This window comes from Megascapheus bottae, chromosome 1, assembly GCF_031878675.1.
Source record: "Megascapheus bottae isolate mThoBot1 chromosome 1, mThoBot2.hap1, whole genome shotgun sequence".
Lineage (NCBI taxonomy): Eukaryota > Metazoa > Chordata > Mammalia > Rodentia > Geomyidae > Megascapheus > Megascapheus bottae.
In genome coordinates this window covers 15,460,394-15,482,977 of record NC_143509.1, presented here as the reverse complement: position 1 = coordinate 15,482,977, position 22,584 = coordinate 15,460,394, and the positions used below count along the sequence as shown (strand labels likewise).

Sequence of the window (22,584 nt, the reverse complement as noted above, 5' to 3'; positions counted from 1 at the left end):
CCTGTAAGTTTTCTGGGGAGTGAGCAGGAGTTCTGCCTGCTGGCCACTCTTGCACACAAAGCCTTCTGGGTGGTTTCTAGGCACCTGTAGCTAAGGCACACTGGCTCAGCAAGGCTCTTCCACTGACCTACATCTCCAGCAAGGCTGCATGAGATTCTCTGTGCATTTAACCATTTATTTATTTTTTTTTTTTACTGAGCACCTGCTATAGGGGATGTGGGGTTAGCATTACAACACAGACAAAAACCATGACCTTAAAGAAATGGTGACTGGTCCATTATGGGGCAGAGGACGGTGGAAAGGAGCCAAATTAATAAAACACACACTGCATCAGATTGTTGTCGTTGCTAAGTGAAGAGAGGGGCGGCCTGTGTTCATATATGTGTGGTTATGATGTTGAGGGTGTGTGTGCACACATGTGTGTGAGTGTACCTGTGGAGGGTTTATTCGCTCTGGACTGGCTGTCTAGGAGTAGCCGTGAGTAGGAGGCCCTGCTGGCGTCTGGAGCCCTGGTTTGTTGTTGCCCAGTCCTTCCCAGCCTTGGAAGCAGAGCGGAGGCAGGGTGCTTTCTGGTCCTCCAGTCCTCACCACACCACAGGCTTTGCTTATGCAGTGTGTGCTCTGTGGCTGGAGTAGTTGCAACTCTTAGGCTTTTTCTGCCTTTTTATTTTGTGCCTTCAGCCACAGGAAAATCAGGCTCAGGATATGGAAGCCACCAGAGCAAGACCAGTGCGTTCAGTAACCCTAGAACCACACAGTTCCAAGGCACGACGGGTAGTTTCCTTTCACCCACAGTACAGTGGTCCAGTGGATTTGGTCCATGTGGCCAGCATGTGGGCATTCTCCTTTGTTTAGAATCATCTGATGCCCGTGTACTCACATACTTTCCACCCTGCTTTTTAACTTTGTTGATTTTTTTCTCTTCAGACATTATTCTGTCTTTTTTCCCCCCTTGTGCCATTTTCTGCGTCATTTGAAGGTGATGAGTCTTGGCACCCAGCCTCGGAGTGTGCACACAGCATGGGTGATTCTCGTTCAGGGCTATGAGGGCTTCTGGAGCTGCTTGTGCCTGACGCGGGGCCATGGCCATACACAGGAGCAGGGAAGGGAGAAGGTAGACTGGAAGGTCCTGGTTGTTTTTTTTCCATGATGCTGGTCTTCGAGCAGAAGGGCTTGTGATGAGGGGGCAGCTAGTGGAATAGATCTGTAGTGCTCTTGGGCCTGTTGGTTTGACGCGGGTTTTTTTCACGGGAGCTCTGCTTACTTGCTGCAGTTGAAGCACTTTGCCTCTGGAATTGTACGGGAAGACCGAAGCTTGCGTGCAGTTCATCTCCGGTCCCTGTTCTATGCACACACAGTCCAGGTGTAAATAGGCTTAAGTTTGGGAAAGGTGGAGAGTCTGGTCATATTGCGAGCAAATACACTGCCATCAGTGTTTGCAAGTCACAGAAACAGGCTGGTTACGGAGAAGAGGGCTGCTCGCAAATCCCTGAGACTGCATGGCAGAAAAGATGGTTTCCCAAAGAAACTGAGTGAGGGAAATCCACGTGGGGTGTCAGTCTCCCCAACTTGCTTTGTCACAGACAAATGAAAAAACGTCTGCAAAAACCTGGCTGCCATCAGTTGTGATCTTAAAAATCATCACCGAAGAATCATCCCTGGGGCGGGACGGAGGAAGATGGTATCTGAGAGTGGCCTCCAGCCCCAGACATTTCTGTCACCAGCTGTCTCCTGCAGTGAAAGAAGCAATTGGGAAATAGTGTTTTTACTTAAATCGAACTAAGTAGGTGTGGAAAGTGTCACCTCCAGAACCTTCCTGGTCCCGCCAGTCACTGAAGACCTGAAGCAGTTCAGTAGTGCAGTCCTGAGTTCGAGAGTTGTTCACTCACCCTGTAAGGCTTGAACTACTTGATGTCTGTAAGCATCTGACATGGAAGAGAGGCTAGTAAGGCTGGAGCCGATGCAGTGGAGAGCAGGGCTGAATGCAGTTACATGGAGTGAGAGCTTGATACCAGACACCAGTGGTCATTGTAGGGCTTGCTGTGAAGAAGCTGCCGAGGCAGCCTGGGCTATCAACATACTCCAGGTGGCCCAGGACAGTGACATTACACAGGCACCATTGACTTGGTCGGCGAGCATAGCCAGCCATTGTGAGCTCCTTGCTCTGCCTCTTAAAGGAGTCCTGAGTCTTGCTTTCCTCTTTGCAGAATAACGGGACCACTGAACATCAAGTAGAATCTTTCATAAGGAAAAAACTGGAGTCACTGTTAAAGGAGTCTCAGATTCGAGACAAAGAAGACCCTGACAGCTTCACAGTGAGGGCACTGCTGAAAGCCACACACGAGGGCCTGAACGCACACCTGGGGCAGGTATGCCATCCAGACACCCAAGCCCTACACACACACCCAAGGCAGGTACGCCATCCACACACACAAGCCCTGCACACACACCTGGGGCAGGTATGCCATCCACACACACAAGCCCTGCACACACACACACACACACACGCACGCACGCACGCACGCACGCACACACACGCCCTGTGTACACATCTGGGGCAAGTATGCTATTTTTCCCCTGCTCCTCAGTGTGACTTCTACTCATTGAACTTCCTCCATTTCTAGTCTCCTATTGCTTATGAAATGGAAATCCACTGCCGAATGGCATGGGAAGCCATTACAGGAATTCCGGTGGGCAGGGAGACTGGGATAAATGACTCAAATGTACTCACAGGACATTCGGGGTGAGCTTATGCCCCAGCTCACTGCAGGTACATTCATTGAGGACATAGAGCTGTAGTGGGGACACCTCCATTGTCACAATGCCTTTGCAGCCATCATTCTAAGCACAGACAAGCCATCTCACTTAAACAAGCAAACATACATACACGCATGGGCACACACACCCATTACCTGATAGATCTCTCTGGATCCTAGTGTTTGAAAGCCTGAAGCTGCACAGAGTTGAGTGTGACTGCTTTCTTTATTCCACAGGCTGTTGACTAAGTTTGCTCATTATCTAACATTAAATCTCTTCTTAAGTGAAAAGGATTTATCCTCACTTGTGACACCTACTACACAGCCTGAGGCACAGGCCAGGAGCCCTGGAGGCAGTGGGCAGCCAAGGGTACTGGCTGGGGTCCAGGCTTGCCCTCTCTTGGGCAGACCCAAGTGGAGTAGGCAGAGGAAGAGATGGAGCAGAAGGGAACAGATGGAACTGATGGGAGAAGGGGAGTCTCCATCTTCTACCTGAGCCCAGGAAAAACCGTTCTGTCTGCCTTCATCCACTCAGAGTCCTGATGGGAAGGAAAGTGGGAAGAAGTCACAAGCCCGGGCCCTGGTGACCAACTTTGGAAAGCACAAGGTGAGTTCAAGTTTGTGAGTATGTGTATAAGAATATAGTAATATATATGCATGTAACAAAGAAGGGGAAGAGAAGAATGTTGACCTGAGAATTTCTGGAGATGTATTTATTTTAATTAAAAAAATATCTTTAAGTAGCTGTCAGAGGGATTTTCTTTGGACATGTCAGTTTCTGAGACTGATGCATCTTGCTCAGCATCACTCCCTCCTCGCTCTCCCAGCCCCCATTCCCCTCAGCTTTCCTGGTCCCATTTGCACTTAGACACATGGGTGAAGTACTGGAAAGCAATTTGCACACTAGTAGAGACTATATTGAATATTCCAACCCTTGACAGTCCCCTCTCCCTACCATAGTATGTTACTGGAAGTTTTTCTAAGAGCTTAGTTTTATGTGCCTTAGAAATCAGTTTCTGAGCACAAAAGTCTAGATTTTTTTCATAAGTGTTTTTATATAAGGATTCTGACTAATATTATAATATAAAGATACCAATTAATGTTTTCATACAAGGATGCAATATGTTTGTTGTTTAATGGTGAAATGAGAGGTTGTATTTGGTCTTTTTTTTTTCTAAGTTAATTTCTCTGTTTGTCTCTGAATCTGTGTGTGTGTATCTCTCTGCCTCTGTGTCTCTGTCTTTGTCTGTGTCTGTCTCTCCATGTCAGTCTGTCTGTCTCCCTGGTGCACATGTGTGTTTAAACCCAGTCTATTCTCCATGGGACAAGGGAGTACCCCATGTGTTGAGTTTGTTACCTTTACTGTGATTTTTTTTTTGCTACAGAAAGCCACAAAGTCTCGGTCTAAGATGTGTAGCATGGAGGAGGAGGAGGACCCACAGCAGAATGTGGGCAGGGAGGGTGGCCAGCTGAGCAGGTGAGAGCACCCTGCTGTGTCCGGCCTGGCTCCCAGGACTGCAGCCACCCTGTCATCTTGGCAGCTCAATGAAGGATGCATTTGCTGTGAGATCGCAAGGAGCGGGAGAACTCTGCACATTCCCAGGCCCTCAACACACTTCACAATCTCCTAAAAGAAGGTGTATCTTATGACAGATAGGAGGACAGACTGATGGACAGTTATGGACACATACACACACACAGATGCACACGCACACACACACACCTGAATGCCTTTATGGAAAGATGAAAATAGAAGTATAGAAGATCTGTAAAATTAAGCTTTAGTGTTTAATTCAACTTTATTTTTAAGCTCCAATCAGAAACTCACATGTAAATGTGGAATATAATATAAATATAAAATAGTAATTGGTAAAGGCAGAAAAGATGTTGATGGTCCTATATCAGGAAACAGAACATTGAATATTGGTTATGGTAACGTATAGAGGAGATGCAGGGGCACCTTCCAGGAGACCTCTGCTATGAGCATGTTTTAGGGAGGAGGAAGGACTGCACTGGGGTTTAAACCCAAGCCCTTGATCTTGCTAAGCAGGTGCTTTACCTCTTGAGCCACGTCTTCTAGCTCTTTGATGGCTTTATGTTTTAGGTAGGGTCTTGCACTTTTACCCTGGGAAGCCCTGGACCACAATCCCACTACTTAGAGGACTTTCCTCACACCTGCCCCTGCCTTGCACTTATTTATTGAGATGAGAAACTTTGGAATTTGGGGGGATCGTGGCTTGGGCTGGCTTCAAACCTCAATCCTGATCCCTACCTATCGAGTAGTTGGCGTTATAGACAGGAGCAGCTACATCCAGCCCAAATATTTTAAAATAGAGATTGAGAAAAGCTTAATTTGAAATAGTCAAGAAGGGTCAGCATTGGAAGAAGGCCTTACTAATGTTGATGCCCAGATGGTCAAATGAGGAATCACACTGACTTCGGGGAATGGTGTGTGTGGAGTCACACTGACAGGCAGAGGGTGTGTGTGGAGTCGTATTGACTATAGGAATGGTGTGGGTAAAGTCAGGCTGACTGCTTCTCCTGAATCAGTCACAGATTTGCCCGCCGTAGCTGTCAGAGCCTGGGTCCTTTCAAATGATGCCACCTGGGACTGGCTCACCCAGTCCTCTCCCAGGGTGAAGATAATAAGGGATAATTTTATGCACAATCTCTCCACACCATGACGTGTTTTGGAGTTTGACTCATACTTCTAATGTGACTGCATATTGATTTAGTGTCATTGCCTTCCAGATCCGACTTCTCAATTAGATGGGAACGGGTGGTCACACATGCCTCCTTCCCACTGGTTTTTAGCCACATCTCTGTTCCATTCTGCCTTTCTTGTGAAGGTGAAGTATTGGAACAGCTTGTCCTGTGCTCTTTGGACGCGTGCTAGCACCATTATGGTGGGCGTTATTGTTTCCAAGCTCACTGTTTTCTCTCCAGAGGGCACCCAAAGGTTTATTGGGTGAACAAATCTATTCTACCACTATCTAATTCCAGAACATTCCCATTATCCCTAGGAAGGGAGGCCCTCGCCAGAGCCTTTCATCCACCTGCCCCCTCAGTCACCGACCACCAGCTCAGTATTCTGTCCCTGGAGTTGCCACGACGTGGGCTTTCATTACTGGCTTCTGGGTGTTTAGTTTTGCATCTTCAGGATGCATCTGTGTGGCAGCATGCACACTTATTCCACCCGTCCTTACTGTTCAGATCCTTGTGTGGCTCCGTAGCACTTTGTACTCATCCATTCGTTGAAAGACACCTACCAGGGTCCAGTTCTGTGACTCCTTACCCTGGTGCCGTCTGCCTGCTTGGCTCTGGCTGTCTTTTGTAGGCATGACGTGGATCTGATTTGTAGTTCCCCACTGATCGGGCTCCTTGGCTGTTCCTGGCCAGGCTACCCATTAGGGCTGGGGTGGGGGGGTCCCGTGGAATTTCTCAGCTGCAGGACAGATCCAGAGTGCTCTGTGGTAGGGAGAGGATGAAACACACGCCTGGCTGAAGACTACAAGAGAAGTCTAACATATGGCTTGCAACGGCATCTGTGAAGGAACTGCTGTGGACCTTAGTTCCATTTCTTGGAGGGGATGTGCTCTCGTGAGCCTCACTTCAGTCGGGTTCCTGCTGCTCCCCTCCCTGGGTTACAGTGGGAAGAAAACCCTCCCTCCTCACAGCGGAGGCTGAGTTCCCAGCAGAGCAGTGACTGTACCCACCAATGGGCAAGGTGGGGCAGGGGATGGTGGGTGCTACCTGTGGGTTCCAAGCCTGGCTCCACCCAGGCCTAGCTCAGCCTCTGTCCGTTGGTTCTCCCTAAGGCAGAAGTTAGAGGAGCCCAGAGCCCACAATGTTTCCAGGCTGCCTGGGGCCCCTCCAGGGTATCAGCCACGAGCCTGGGCCCCTCCAGGCATCAGCCACAAGCCTTGGGGCGCCTCCAGGCTGCCATGACTCCCTAGGTGTACTTTGCAGGTTGGGCCGCAGGAGGAAAACCATGAAGCTGTGTCGAGAGCTGTCTGACCTGGTCATTTACACGAACTCTGTGGCAGCTCAGGACATTGTGGATGATGGTAAGGCTGGGGGGGGGTCTCTCCTCCTCCTCCTCCTCCTCCTCCTCCTCCTCCTCCTCCTCCTCCTCCTCCTCCTCCTCCTCCCCTTCCCTTCCCTTCCCTCCTCTTCTTCATCCCCTCCTTCTTCCTGTTGATTCCTTCTTCTTTGGGAGACCTGCTGCTAGAGTCATGAGCATAGAGAATAGTTTGTGCTCTTCATGCTGAGCAGATAATCTAGACTTGGTGTTGTAGACACATCAAATGCACAGGGACAGTAGCAGATGAATGCTTCTGACTGGGCCTCCGATGGCCAAAAATTAAAATTAAAAATTAAAAAGGTCCTAAAAATGGAATTTACGGCCTTGCTCCATCAGGAAATGCCTCTGGTAAATTCCCACATTGAGTTTATTTTTCTTTTTTTCACAGCTGCTTTTTTTTTTTTTTTTTTTTTTTTTACCAGTCCTGGGCTTGAGCTCAGGGCCTGAGCACTGTCCTTGGACTTTCTCAAGGCTAGAGCTCTACCACTTGAGCCTCAGCACCACTTCCAGCTTTTTTCTATGTATGTGGTACCAAGGAATCGAACCCGGGTCTTCATGCATGCTAGGCAAGCACTTTAACCACTAGGCCAAACTCCCGGTCCCTACAGCTGCTTTTGTACACATGTTAGTTTTGGCCTAAAGCAGCGTGGCGTGGTGGGTAAACTGAGTCACTGCACTGGGCCTATCTCTGCCTGGCCCATTCAGACATGAGCAGACAGTGCAGACTTGCGCTCTGTCCCCTGGGACAATGCTGCAGTTTACCTTCCCTTTCTCCCTTGATCTGCTCTGGCCAGGTCTCTGGGTCGGGGGGTGGGGGGGGGGGCATGAGTTGGTGGGTGTAGGACTCTGGCCCTTGTCCCCCATGGTCTCTGTGCCAAGGTCCCAGGCCCAACCCCCTCTGCCCCCGCAGGCACCACTGGCAACGTGCTGTCCTTCAGTGAGACCAGGGCCCACCAGGTGGTCCAGCAGAAGCCGGAACAGGTCATGGCTTACAACCAGAGGCAGCTCACCAGGGTCTACCCCTCTGCCTACCGCATTGACTCCAGCAACTTCAACCCCCTGCCCTACTGGAACGCGGGCTGCCAGCTTGGTGGGTGTGGCAAGGAGGCTATGGGGCGGGCGGGGAGGGGGCTGCCTCCCCCTGCCGCCCACCTAACTCTCTCCCTCTCTCCACTCCCCAGTGGCCCTCAACTACCAGTCTGAAGGGCGGATGATGCAGCTCAACCGGGCCAAGTTCAAGGCCAATGGCAACTGTGGCTATGTGCTGAAGCCACAGCAGATGTGCAAAGGTGTGCAGCCTTCGTGCCCACGCCCCTTGGCGGGGCCCCGGGACGGTTATGACGGTGGATGCTAGCCCAGTACCCCGTGTGAGGGCCAGACTCCGGTCCGTGGCACGCCACCTCCTCGGGCCGGAAACACCCGGCTCTGTCAGGAGGCTCCCATAATCCTTGTAGCTGCAGTGATCACACTAGAAGTTAGTCTTTCTGGGCTAGGGTGTGGTCCGAGTGACAGTGCCTGTCTATCACATGAAAGGCCCTGAGTTCAAGCCCCAGTGTTTCCCAAAAGGAAAAGAAAGAACACTGACTAATATTTCAACTCTACCTGGTACCAGCACCCCGGTGTCCTGTCTCCACCCTCAGACTCTGAACACCTTGTTCTGTTATTCCATGATCTGTTTCCGTCAGGCCAAACTTTTAGTTTCCACATAAGAGTGGGAAATGTAGTTTGGTGGGTTTTTTTGGTGCCACGGATAGGGTGTGGACAGGGTTGGGATGAGGATGAGGATGGGGTGTGGATAGGGCATGGGTGGGGATGTGGATGGTGACAGGGATGTGGCAGGGATGGGAGTGGATGGTGATCCACTATAGACAATTGCTCTAAGCTGGTCCCAGCCCTAGCCTCCAGTGCTGCAGGGAGGCCAGGGAGGGGAGGCCAGGGTGAGGGGAGGTCAGGGTGAGGAGGCCAGGGTGAGGGGAGGTCAGAGTGAGGAGGTCAGAGTGAGGGGAGGTCTGGGAGGGGAGATCAGGGTGAGGGGAGGCCAGGGTGAGGAGGCCAAGGTGAGGAGGCCAGTGAGGGGAGGTCAGGATGAGGAGGCCAGTGAGGGGAGGTCAGGGTGATGAGGCCAGCGTGAGGGGAGGCAGAGGCCAGGATGAAGGGAGGCCAGGGAGGGGAGGTCAGAGTGAGGAGGCCAGGGTGAGGAGGGCAGTGAGGGGAGGCCAGGGTGAGGAGGTCAGAGTGAGGAGGCCAGGGTGAGGAGGGCAGTGAGGAGGTCAGAGTGAGGAGGTGAGGGTGAGGGGAGGTCAGGGTGAGGAGGCCAGTGAGGGGAGGTCAGGGTGAGGAGGCCAGGGTGAGGGGAGGTCAGGGTGAGGAGGGCAGTGAGGGGAGGCCAGGGTGAGGGGAGGCCAGGGTGAGGGAAGGTCAGGGTCAGGGGAGGCCAAGGTGAAGGCTGGCCGGCTATTTTCTTTTGGGTTGAGCTGCACTGAAGCGACTCTCATGGCATTTGTTCTTTCTTGTGCTGGAGATGCTTAAAGTTTGTGCAGTGTGTGTGCGTGCGTGCGTGCGTGCGTGCGTGCGTGCGTGCGTGTGTGTGTGTGTGTGTGTGTGTGTTTGTGTGTTCTACAACCTCTGCTGTCTTGGCCTAGGTACTTTCAACCCTTTTTCTGGTGATCCACTTCCTGCCAACCCTAAAAAGCAGCTCATCCTGAAAGTGATCAGCGGACAGCAACTCCCCAAACCTCCAGACTCCATGTTTGGGGACCGGGGTGAGGTGAGTTCCCCAAACCTCTAGACTCCATGGCCAGGGGCTGGGGCCAAGTAGGTTTCTCAGATGACTTCCTCTTCCTCCTCCTCCTCCTCCTCCTCCTCCTCCTCCTCCTCCTCTTCCTCCTCCTCCTCCTCTCCCTTCTGCAGATCATCGATCCTTTCGTGGAAGTGGAGATCATTGGCCTGCCAGTAGACTGCTGTAAAGACCAAACGCGAGTGGTGGATGATAATGGTAAGACGGTGCCCAGGCTCGTGCTCAGTGCTCGTGCTCAGTACTCATGGGTACTTGCCCATGGTATGAGGTTGCCCAGTGCTCGTACTTGATGCTCCACAATGGTAAGATGATGCTGGTGCTTGTGCTTGGTGCCTAAGCACTGGCTTGCTGAGGAAGAGCCGGAAGGAGTCTGATGAGATGGGGGACAGTGGCCCAGCTTTGGTGAAGGTCTTTCAGCCCCTGAGCCTGAGCACTGGGTCGGATGCTGGAATAGTCTGCTTCTCTCAAGATGGCTGACTCCACCCAGTGGAAAGCATGAACTGTGTTTCCAAGTCTGGGCTTAACACTCAGTTGGGAGCCGCCCTGTGAAGTTTCTATTGTGTCCTTAGGACTTACAGCTCCCAAGACACTCCTTAGGAAATCACATGTCTGGTTCACACCTCATTCTTTTTAAATTTTATTTTTTAGCGTGTCAAACTAAAGGTAAGCACAACATACTCTAGTAAGTTTACTTCTTGAATGTTCTTGTACTGGAACAAGACAAAAAAATGAATAAAAAGGGAAACCATGAAGATTTTTAAAAACTAAAGTGAACTAAAGGGTTTCTTTTTAATAATATACTTTTTTTTCCTTTTTTAAATAAGGTCTAGGGTTTGAAACTCAGGGCCTGGGTACTAGCAGGTCCTGAACTATTTTGCTGGAGGCTGGTATTCTACCATTCGAGCTAGAACTCTGCTTCCAGCTTTTGGTAGTTAATTGGAAATTAGAGCCTCAGACTTTTTTCCCCCCCAGGCTGGCTTTGTTTAAAGCACTCTTCAGATCTCAGCCTCCAGAGTGGCTGGGATAGCAGCCGTGAGCCACAGCCTCCTGGCTAAGGGTACGCATTTTTGAAACTCAGTAATAAGTATTTTTGTCTTCATTAAAAAAAATAAACAACATTGCTTCTTTATTATTGTTCTGTATTGAGGACTGAGCGCAGGGCCTTGTGCTTGCTAGGGGAGTTCTCCAATATGGAGTCCACACCTGGTCCTGTTAGCTCATTTTTCACACTGACTTTCCCTGACAGGCCTGTACCTCCTGCTACCGTAAGAATGAAAAGAGGGTACATGCCTCTTAGCTCTGTGCAGCACCTTCACAAGGGTTGGTTGTTCTTACAGAAACAGCATTTTTGGAGGTGAGAAGCCGGCTCTGGTGGAGGTGGCACTCTATTGTTATATTCAATTTTTTTTCACTAGTAGGAATTGACCTTAGGGCTGTTTAAACTATTCTTAGATCTTTGCTGTAGATGCACTGAAACATTCCGGCTGCCAAGGCGCTTCCCTGTACCAGAGCAGACCACCCACCCTAATGACCAGTTACAGGGAATTCCGTACTCTTGTTTTCCAGCAGCGGGGTGAACTCTGAGTCTCGTTTTCAGGAGGGCATCCTGAGTGGCTCTGTGAGTTCAGGGACCACCTCACAGCAGCTCTCCCTGTCTGCTGGGCACCCGGCCCTTGCTGTTCTGACTCGATTTTCCTGTTTCTCTGAGGATTTAACCCTGTGTGGGAGGAAACATTGACCTTTACAGTCCACATGCCAGAAATCGCCCTGGTGCGGTTCCTCGTGTGGGACCACGACCCAATTGGGCGGGACTTTGTGGGGCAGCGGACTGTGACTTTCACCAGCCTTGTGCCTGGTAGGTGAGGGCTGGGGGTGAAAGCTGGGGGTGTGATCTGAGGGTGTGAGCTGGGGGTATGAGCTGGAGGGTGTGATCTGGGGGTGAAAGCTGGGAGTGAGAGCTGGGTGTATGAGCTGGGGTGAGAGCTAGGGGTAAAAGCTGGGGGTATAAGATGGAGGGTGTGATCTGGGGGTGTGATCTGAGGGTGTGATCTGGGGGTGAAAGCTGGGGGTGTGTGATCTGAGGGTGTGATCTGGGGGTGTGATCTGGGAGGTGATCTGGAGGTATGATCTGAGAGTGTGAGCTGGAGGTGTGAGCTGGGGGTGTGAGCACTGTGGTCCCGCTGTGTGCCCCACCCGTCCACTGCGAAGGCCTGTCTGGCAGGTTCCAGCGCTGCCCTCGTTCCCTCAGGCTACCGGCACGTGTACCTGGAAGGACTCACGGAGGCCTCCATTTTCGTCCACATCACAATCAATGAAATCTACGGGAAGGTGAGAAGGACAGGGGTTCAAGTCCCCCAGTACCAGCCCCAGCCCTGGCCCACTGATGGGTGGCTGGGAACCGTGGAATCTGCCAGACTGCTTTGTAATGGAAGTGTGTTGGCTGCCCACAGCCGCCCTTCCTGGCCAGCTGCCCTCCACCCCCAACCCGCTCCTGTTGCTCTGGTTTTCCCCAGGGTGCTCTCTAGCCTTAGCAGGGAGGTGGGGGGTGGAGCTGGAGGACTCTGGACTTCCAAGAAGACACTGAGACAACATAGCCATGTAGCTGGGTTAAATACTGGGCTTTATCTCAGTTGTGAATGGGACTCGCTTCACTGTGGAGTGGGCGATATTAGGTGAATCCTTGTCCCGATGTGCGTGCCGACTGTTGTCCACTGTGTCAGCTGAGGACTGTGAGTGGGCTTAAAACCACCCACAGTGGGGGCCCGGACCATGGCCTAGAGGTAGCATACTCGCCTAGTATGCCCAAAGCCCTGGGTTTGATTCCTTGGTACCACGTACATAGAAAAAAGCCAGAAGTGGTGCTGTGGCTCAAGTGGTAGAGCTCTAGCCTTGGGAAAACTCAAGGACAGTGCTCAGGGCCTGTGTTCAAGGCCTAGGACTGGAAAACAAGAACAACAATGAAAACTACCCATAGGACTTGGGGGGCAGAGGAGAGGGAGCAGGATCACAAAGACACGTCCTTCTTTGGGGCTCCCTTCACGGTGGATCTGCCAGAGGTTGACACACCTGCAGACAGTTTTCCTGTGCTTCCTTGGTCCTGTTGCACATTTTAGGAAGGGAGGTGCTGGTGGGGCATGGGGTGGGGAGGGCACAGGGGCTCTGTGGGTGCCGGGAAGGACTGTCCCGTCTCCCTCTCTGCCTTGGGAACCTTTGTGAATTCCTGCCCTTGATTCCCAGTTGGCAAGAGGAAAACACTGAACTGCGGCATAGATCAGCACAGACTCTGCCTACTCCTGTAGTTGAGAGAGCAGCCACCGGGGTGGAGCTGGGGTCTCTGGCTGTCCCCACATTTTCAGTTGCAGGGGATCAAGGATCTGGACTTCTTTAGCCTGTGGTTCTGTGTGTTTAATCCCAAGTTTCTGTTTATACTGCCTGTTGGATCTTTCTGGTGGCCTAACTAGTCACACATAGAAATGACCTAGAAATTGACTCTAGGAGCCTCATGTTAAATCTGTACTGTTCCGTGCACTGGCCACGCTGAAGGCGGGTGGCGAATCTGGAGGTGCCAGCGGATACCGGAGAGGAGGAAGTGCTGCCATATGGGCCTGGGGCACCTCATTCACCATTCCTCTTCCCAGCGGCTTGCTGGGAAGCGTGCCCTGGGCAGCGGGTTTGGAGCTGGAGGCCAGGCCAACACAGGGCATGGGTTGTTTGCTGCGTGTCCGCAGACCACCCCTGGTGGAATGTGTGCAAACGGTGCTGTGCCTTTCTCCTTTGCAGTGGAGTCCTTTAATCCTCAACCCCAGCTACACCATACTGCACATCCTAGGGGCTTCAAAGGTAGCGTCCCGCGCGGCGCTGTGTTCTTGTGGCCTAGTGGCGGTCGGTGGTCATGGCAGCATGCTCGCTCATCTGCTCCATCTTCCACATGCATCTGTTGCTTAGGGGAGCTGACATGCAGGACAGCCAATCCCCCGTGGGAGCATCTCCTCCCTTGTCCTGGGGAGGGACTGTGGGGAAGGCTGGTGCAAGCATGCTGGGTGCAGAGGCGCGGGCGGCCTGGCCGTCTTCGGGTGGCTGCATGCTATCATCATGCACCGTGCCCATGCGCTGCCATCGCAGAGGGGCTGGGGTGGCGTGTGCATCAACGCTGTTGCTCCTCTTGTCTTCAGAGCAGGCAGCTCCAGGGCCTGAAGGGGCTGTTCAACAAGACGCCCAGGCACTGCTCTTCCGAGAACGGTTCCCACTGTGTGCGCAAACGGTCTATCGGAGACAGAATTCTGCGCCGCACAGCCAGCGCCCCGGCCAAAGGCAGGAAAAAGACCAAAATGGGCTTCCAAGAAGTAGTAGAGGTCAAGGATTCTGTGTCCGAAGCCACGAGGGATCAGGGCGGAGTCCTGAGAAGAACTACTCGGAGTCTGCAGGCTCGGCCCGTCTCCATGCCCGTGGACCGGGGTCTCCTGGGGGCCTTGGTGGCCCCAGCAGTCACAGGGGCAAAGGAGAGTTCTCCAGGTAAGAGACTGGAGCTTTACCAAGCTACCTTTCACCCTTGTGGATAGTGGCAAATTATATTGGGGAAGAGAAAGGTCCTGGGGCTTGAACTCAGGGCCTGAGCGCTGACCCTGAGCTGCTTTTGCACAAAGCTAGCACTACCACTTGAGCCACAGTGCTGATTCTGGCATTTTCTGAGTAGTTTATAGGAGATAAGGGTCTCATGGACTTTGCTGGCCTGACTGGCCTCCAAAAGCAATCCCCAGAGCTCAGCATCCTAAGTTGCTAGGATCACAGACGTGAGCCCCCGGCACCCAGCAAAGAAGAAGCTTTGATGCTAGTTTCTTGCCCAGAATTATTTCAGACTTCAGAGAAAGAGCGTGAAAAGGGAGCTACTTGCCTCAGATTTAGGATCTTTCTGTGTGATATTGGGGTGAGCTCAGAGCGTTGGGGTGATTCCCTGGTGTGTACATGGCCCCAGGCCGTGTGTAGAGAGAAGAAACCAGCGAAGTAGGAGGAGACACACTAGTTTTCTAACTGGTTTTCTGCGCTCAAATACTCTTCTAAGGTTGAATATGGTGATATTATTTTCTTTACACATTTCCATGGGGATAGAAGCAGCCTCCTTCTCTTGGACCTCTCTGCTTTCTTCAACACATGGCTGAGGCCACATCTTCCAGTGTTCTTGGTCCTAGGCTCACAAGCAAAGCCATCAGGCACTGCTGGTACTTCCCTTCATTCCAGTGCACACAGACTCATGTCAGGAATGGACGAAGAGGAAACGAGCTGTCATCTTTTACCTACCACCCCCGGCCCCCTTCCTGTCCTGGTCTTTCAAGTTCTACAGTTTGCCCAGATTGCCTCCTTGGAACAAATAAGCTTTCAAGTTTACCTTATAACCCCATCTTTTGGAGAATAAAGCTATAAAAATTGGTGATACTTAACCCTGTTAATGATGAAGCTAGGATGACCTTAGTGCCACAAAGGTGAGTTAGAAAGCCAAATCAAAGACCTGTTTGTATGATTCTTACCTTTGAAAACAATTCTGTGAATCTGTCAGGCGTCTATGACTCACACCAGTAATCCTAACTACTCAGGATCTGAGGAGTGCAATTTGAAGCCAGCCGAGGCAGGAAAGTCCAAGAGATTCTTATCAGCAATCCACTACCAAAAAATGTTGAAGTGGAGCTGTGGCCTAAGTGGTAGCACACTGGCTCTGAGCAATAAAGTTCAGGGATGGTGCCCTGAACATCCCTCCCTGACCCCAAAGATAAGTTACTTTTGGCAAGTGTGGCTCAATACACAACCAGGCAATACTTCATGCTGAGAAGAGATATGGAGAAAAAGTAGAACACAGAATTCTAAACTTCATTCCATACTTATCCTAAAGCGACTATCTCTTGATGACATAAGGGATATTTGTGTGTTTTCTTTAAGTTTTGCTCTTAAGTTTAAAAATTATGTAGGTTTTTTTCAGTTAAATATTTAGTAAATGAAACAAATCTTTTTCGTATACAGTACAACTCCAAAAGCAAATTATTCAACAGTCTGTTCAAGAATAATTGAACATTTAATGTTATGTCAGCCAGGAGTGAGCCTGAGTTAGTCTGTGTTGTATGTTTTTATGAATTCCTTTACTGGGTCTGACATCACTCTTGCAATTCTGGGGCAATTCCATATGGACCTTGTGTACTTCAAACAAAAACAGCACAAATTAAACACAGTTACTAGTAACATCGACTTAAAATTGATAGCCAGTTCTTTACATCTTTAAGTCAATAGATACTGATTTTGTGATGTGCCCTCTAATTGCTTTAGTTAACTAAATTTAATCTCTTGCCAAAATGTCTCTTGAAGTAGTAGAGTTTGTGATGTTTCTTTTTACTAGTAGATGTCTAATTCTGAAAGCTTACAGTCTCTTGCTTACAGGAACTGCCATGCTATGTTTAACAGAGCTGTCTTATTCTGTTTTTGTTTTGTTTTTTTTATTACCATGCTTCTGTGTAGTACAAATCTGACTAGGAAACCACTGCAGGTAACCTTTACTGTGAAACTATGGTGACTCATTGGCATTTTCTTTTGAACAATGAATATTAATTACATCCTTAGCAGATGTAATGCCATTCAAAGGGCAGTTCCAGTGAAATCCCATAAACATACTGTACGACTTACTCATCACACATGCACCCTTCTTTGCAAACCTACGCGACTCATAATTATATTCTGCACGGTGTAACAGCTTCACGTTCTCCATTTGTCTGTCTCAAGACAAACATGAGTGTCTGCAGAGCGTACATAAGGTGTCACCACCCCTAAAATGTTGTTTGTTTCATTTAGCAGAGGATAAAGATGGCAGAAAGACAGGCCAGGCAAGTAGAAAAGGCCTACCCTTTCCGGACTTCAGCAAGGAGCTATCTTCCCCCTCCTCCTCCACCTTCCACAAAGACACCAGCCTGGGGGGTACCTGGGGTGTCTCCACCACGAGGGCTGGGGCCGCAGCGGGGCAGTCAGCAATGCCAGGCCCCCAGCGTGGGAGCCACCAGTCACAAGCCTGCCAGGAGAGCCACCGCCCCATTCGGTCCCCAGGGATCCCAGCACACAGCCTGCCAGATGTGCAAGCCAAAGACGCTGGGAGGGCAGAGGGCTCAGCGGACAGCACCCTGTCCCCAGGAGGCCTGGAGGCAGGCCGGGCCTGGGCCCGAGCATCCCTGTCCCTGTCAGACGTCTCCAGGCTCTGCTCCCCCACATCTGACCTGCACTCCACGGCCATCCTGCAGGACACTGACGTCTCCCTTCTCCTGGACAACATCACGCTCACGGGGGACACCGAGCCGGGCAGCTCCATCTCCACACTGATTGCACACTTCGAGGAGCACCACACCCGAGCTGATGGGCCTTCCCCGGCCTCCCAGCATGGAGGCTCTGGAGTGGAGGCCGCCCCGTCCTTCCTGTCACCCCGAGAGCTCCCCAGCCCTGAGATCACGGGGACCTCCCACCCTCCTCGCTCCAAACCCAAGCCCACCGATGCCCCTTGTGCTGAGAACTGGCCCAGGGCCCTTAGTGCTCCTCATGGCGGCCCCCTCCAAACTCCCCCCCGGGGCCGGCACTGGGAGCTTCTCAGCAGCCATAACCCTGCCACAGCCACTGACCGGACCCCGGGCCACATCCTAGCCGACCCGACGCTCTGCACAGATTCTGGAGGGAGTAGCCTGGTGGAAGTGGATGGAGAATCGGGAAATGTGTCTCTGACCATCTGTGACGATGGAGGCGTGTGTGCCACTCCACTTGCCTGTCCTTTGAAGCGGAAGTATGGCCGGACTGTGCTAGAACCCTGCCCACGAGGCTGGAGAAATGGCTACTGTAAGGAGCTGCTCTGGTCTCCTATCTCAGAGATTCTGCCCAACGGTCAGAGGGCGCCTGGCCAGGGCTTTCAGGGCGCTGGCAGTGTGCACAGCCACATCTCAGCTTTGGACAGAAGAGGACAGCAGGTCAGTGAGCCCCAGCAGTGCACTGCCCGGGCTGTGCTGGCCCCCGGGCCTGCCCCGAGGCTGCCCAGTCCACTGTCCAGTCCCTGCAAATCCAAAAGCCTGGGGGACTTGACCTCAGAGGACATAGCTTGTAACTTTGAGAGCAAGTACGAGTGCATCAGCCGTAGCTTTGTGCCCGCTGGTGGGCTGGGCAGGGCAGGGGTGGCCGCAGGGATGCCGTGCCTGGAGCCTCTGGATGCCCTGACTGAGCAGCTTCGGAGGCTGGTGTCCTTTGACCAGGAAGACAGCTGCGAGGCTCAGGACTCCGGGCACGAGGCCAGTCAGCTGCCCAGGACGCTGGTCCGGAAGCTGTCCTCCAGAAGTCAGAGCCGAGTTCGGAACATTGCCAGCCGGGCCAAGGAGAAGCAGGAAGCCAGCAGGCAGAAGGGGGGCGAGGCGGGCCCGGGGGGCGGCGTGGTTCTCAGGAAGAGGCCACCTGCGCCTGGGCTGGGCGTGAACCGCCACTCCACTGGCTCCTACATCGCGGGGTACCTTAGGCATTCAAAAGGGGGTGCCCTGGAGGGCCGGGGCATCCCCGAGGGGGCCTGTGCTGCCCTGCACGGCGGCTGTGTTGACCAGTTCCGCCCAGATGACTCTGTTTTGCAGACCGAGCCAAGCCCTGACGATAAACCAGAGATTTATTTTCTTTTGAGACTGTGATGTATAGAAAGCTGAAATCTCAGTGATGCTTACAAGGCCTTGTGTAGAATGTTCCAGTTTTCAGTCACTGGCAGAGAGCATCCTAGGCTTTGAAATGCTTTGCAGATGTGATTTTAAAGCCTGGGTGTGGCGCTTCCCTTCACTTCCCCCCACCGTGTCCTGTGTGTGTGTGTGTGTGTGTGTGTGTGGATTTGTGATACCGCTCTGTATCCCTGACCTCTGTGCCTGAGATGCTGTGTGCCATGTGACATGGATTACATGCATGCCCTGGGTGCGAAGCCCCCAGCTGCCTGGCTTCCAGTGTCTGTGTCCGTCCCATGTCCTCACTCACAGTCACAGGGAGACCATTTTTTCCACAATTGCTGTGTCGATTGAGAGGCCTCATGAAGGACTAAAGGATAAATCCTTTATTTGCAGCTGTGGTCATTTTTGTTTTTTCTAAATTGAGAGATCCAGGAGTGTGTGTGTGTGTGTGTGTGTGTGTGTGTGTGTGTGTGTGTGTGTGTGTGTGTGTGTGTGATTCATTGGGGATAAGAGTCTCAAGGAATTTCCTGCCTGGGCTGGCTTCAAACTGTGATCCTGAGATCTCAGCCTCCTGAGTAGCTAGGATGACAGGCGTGAGCCACTGGCGCCCAGCCTAGGTGCATTTTTTTTTTTGTAATTTAGTTAAAAGATGTTTGAAACAACAACTGTACCTTCTAAGACTTCCCTGCCCCACACAGAACAGGCCGAGAGGAAGAAAGTCATCTTCTATCTATAAGGACAAAGCTGCTTGTTTTGCATGCATTTTGTTAGGTATGTCTGCTGATCTCTCTGTGTGTAACAGGGCCAGCCAGTTCCCATGCTGATGAATTCATACTTATGAATCTCCTGATGATGACGTATGGAGTTCAAAGAAAGGTTTTCAGAGTGGAAGACTGCTATCAGGCTGAACACTGTAGGACCACCAGTTGATAACTTCCCCTAAGGAAAGAAGTATTTTCTCACAATCAGAGCTGAGTGAGTAATTAGAAGAAAGCTCCTCCTTCAGGGAGGCAGGGAACCATATTTTAGTACTGACATACATCAGTTTCACTGTGAATCCACTTTTCGATCGCATGTTCAGTGTGTCCCGCTTGCTTTTTTTGTAATATTAATGACAATGATGTTCTTCCTGCAATTCATGGAAATAGAATTAAAGCAGATTTTTGGACATGTGGTGACTGCTATTTCTTTTCTTAATTTTTTTTATTGTTATCAGATGATGTACCAGAAGAGTTTCAGGTATGTACATCCGGTAGAGACTGTGTTTCTGGAGAAAGCCATGCTTTCCCTTGTTCTCTCCCAGTTTGGCTTTTAAGTGATTGTGATTGCAGTTTATACGGGGATGGTGAGACAGAGCGATTGAACAAGGTGTCCATTTCCCCAGAAGAATAGGAAATGTCCTCTGCAGAAAATAGCTTTAAGCAGCCATTCGTGCCTGAGTGTTTTCATTCTGCCTTAAATGTCCTGTTGGTAAGGTAACTTGAGAAGACAGCACATGGAAGCCAGACACAGTAGCTGGCATCTCTAGTCCAGTGCTTGGTTAGCTGGATCAGGAAGGATCATGAGTGGAGGGCAGTTTGGGCTACCTAGTGAGACTCTGTGTTGAAACAAAACAAATGAGCAAAACTATCAAATGGAATGAGTTTCTTTGAATCTGGTGCAAGTTTAAAAATAATTCTTGCTAGGCCAGGAGTTTGGCTTAATGGTAGAGTGCTTGCCTAGCATGCTCAAAGCCCTGGATTCAATTCCTTGGTACCACATACACAGAAAAAGCCGGAAGTGGTGCTGTGGCTCAAGTGGTAGAGCCTTGAGAAAGCCCAAGGACAGTGCTCAGGCCCTGAGTTCAAGCCCCAGGACTGGCAAAAGAAAACCCTTGCTAGTCAGTCAGAGTGACTGTAACCCAGCCACTTGAGAGATAGAGGCAAGAGGATTGCCAAATGTGAAGCCAGCCCAGACAAGTTTCACAAGACATCAACTCAAGAGACAACCCCAGGAGCTGAGGGCAGGGCTCAAGTGGTGGTACATGTGCACAGCAAGCTTAAGCTTTGGTACTCCATCCCTGTTTGCAACTCACTTGACTACCCAATCAGTCATCCATCCACACAACAGGCTTGGTTATGTGTGCTGTGGCAGTGAGCTGTCTGATGGGGGTACAGTCATTGCTTCCTGGGGTTTGAGGTAGGAATGGTCTTCAAAGATAGGCCCAGAAGGCTGGGTGGGGCAGGAGTGTCTCTCTAAGGAACATGGGGACCAGTCTTTTCCCTCAGTGACTCCCAGGTCTTTGTCTTCTTTCGGCTCTGAACCTCCAATGTTCAGGAGGAGGCCTAGGGACTCTCCAGTTGGGCAGGACTGGCACAAATATGTTGGCACTAAATAGCAAAGAGTAGATGTTAGCTAGTTTGTGATTTGATGGAATCCCCTTTTTAAAGAAGAGGAAAGGAAAGAACAAGAAGAGTGCTCTAGCCCAACAATGGCTGGGGCCAAGAACTGAAGCTCAGACTGCTGCCTGCCAGCTCACACCGCAGGGCGGAGGAAAAGATGGGAAAGCAAGTTCATGACAGTCATCCGGGGATTGCCTAATAAGCAGGAGAAGGCGATAAAACCTACATTTTAATATCAAGGCTTAAAATTTAATATAAAAACTTAAATTGTAATAAAGATGCTTGATGCTCCGATAGACCCCTTGGGGTTGCTCTTGCTCATTCAGAGGATGGATAGGGCTGCCTGAACCCCAGGAATTCATGCCATAGTGAGGGATGCCCCGAAGATCCTAACGTGCTTTCTTCCAGAGCTGCTGGTGTCTGCAGATGTGAGAAGCCTCAGTATCCTCAGCAGACCCTTCTCCTCGCTCCTTGGTGGTCCAGGGAAGGACTCTCAACGCCTCTTTCCCACTGCACAAGCTGGCGCCAGTGCTTCTTTTCTGCCTCAGTGCCCCTTCCTTGTTCCTCAGCACTGCCCAGCCCAGTTGTCCTCGGTGTCTCCCAAGCCTCAGCTACAGGGTACTGGCCTGGTGGTTGACACTGTCACATCTCCAGTAGGCGCAAATGCTGCTGTGGTTTGGCTCGAGGATGTCCCATGTGTCAAGGCTTGGATTCATCAGGACGCGTGGAAGTCTCCAGGAGGTAGAGCCTGGTCAGATCATACGGGGAGCCCTTGAGGGGACTGGGGGACCCCTGCCTTTACTGACCTGTCTAACAAAGTGGACAGGTCTCATCGGTGCCCCTGCTCTGATGCCCATGCTGGCCCCCAGACTGCTGGGATTCCAGGCATGCCCCAGCATTCTCAGCCTGCCTCTGTTCCAGCTCATTGCCTTTCTGGCTTCTGCAGATGGTCTCATTAACCCTTTTCTAAAGTAATTTGAAAATTTTGGGTTCAGAACAAACACCTCTTCTTTTTCCTATGTAATTAACCTGAGTGGGTCTTGAGCAGCAGTGACCACATTTTCTGAGCAGAGAACGTATGAAGTGAGGGCCTTCCTTGCCCCTCTGTTCTCTGCCAAGCCTCACCCTGGCTGCTAATCAGGGACCGATGCTAACTACCTGAAAGGCCATTTCTCTGCTTGCCGCAGGCAGAGTCTGTGACAGACACCTATCACTTGTGTCTCTAGAAGCTGAGCCCATGGCAGGGCAGGGGTAGGGGATGGTGAGAGGGTGGGGGGTGGCCACAAGCTCAGCGACACGACACCTGGATTCTGTGTCCTGCATCTGCCTTTCTCCACGCATCAGCCCTGGGCCCCAGGGCCCAATCTCTTGCAAAAGGGAAGGCTCCCAACCACTTTTACTGTGAGGATGGCACGAGGTAGCTGGGAAGTCAGGTCTGGGTGCAGCTCTGCATTGTAAGGCTTAAGATGACATCACCTCTCCATTTAGTCACTGCGCTGGGCTGGCACATACACAAGACAGAGTCCTACTCTGTGGCCTAGGTTGGCCTTGAACTCCCGGCCTCAGGGCTAACTCCAGTCTCACTCACCCCTCCCCCACACCACACATGTATGTATGCCTAGGTTTTCCCCTTTGGAATATGATTTCAATTTTTTCCACATATTTTTATGCCTTTTGCACAATTTCTGTGTGCAACTTTTCTTCCTGCAAACACAGAGATTCCTACTTACCCATTACAGGCAAATGCATAGTTAGTTATTAGAAGAAACAGTATCCCTTCTATCTGTAAGAAAAATGCACATTCATTGTTCATGATCAGAAGTTGACAAGGGAAAGAAATCATCCATTTATGGAAATTCTCCAC

The 22,584-nt window shown here is 51.1% G+C and overlaps 1 protein-coding gene across 1 annotated transcript in view; it reads left to right on the top strand.

Annotated features, from left to right (window-relative positions):
• Positions 1-19,489, top strand: part of Plch1 (phospholipase C eta 1) — a 104,392-nt gene extending 84,903 nt beyond the window's left edge. The window contains exons 12-24 of the mRNA XM_090337940.1: positions 2,208-2,369; positions 3,292-3,363; positions 4,142-4,233; positions 6,726-6,823; positions 7,751-7,930; positions 8,022-8,129; positions 9,483-9,607; positions 9,751-9,835; positions 11,346-11,492; positions 11,886-11,965; positions 13,418-13,477; positions 13,810-14,149; positions 16,466-19,489. Coding sequence (XP_090194066.1) covers positions 2,208-2,369; positions 3,292-3,363; positions 4,142-4,233; positions 6,726-6,823; positions 7,751-7,930; positions 8,022-8,129; positions 9,483-9,607; positions 9,751-9,835; positions 11,346-11,492; positions 11,886-11,965; positions 13,418-13,477; positions 13,810-14,149; positions 16,466-18,315 — 3,399 coding nt within the window. The 3' untranslated portion in view covers positions 18,316-19,489. The remainder of the gene's footprint in view (positions 1-2,207; positions 2,370-3,291; positions 3,364-4,141; positions 4,234-6,725; positions 6,824-7,750; positions 7,931-8,021; positions 8,130-9,482; positions 9,608-9,750; positions 9,836-11,345; positions 11,493-11,885; positions 11,966-13,417; positions 13,478-13,809; positions 14,150-16,465) is intronic.
• Positions 19,490-22,584: the final 3,095 nt, after the last annotated feature.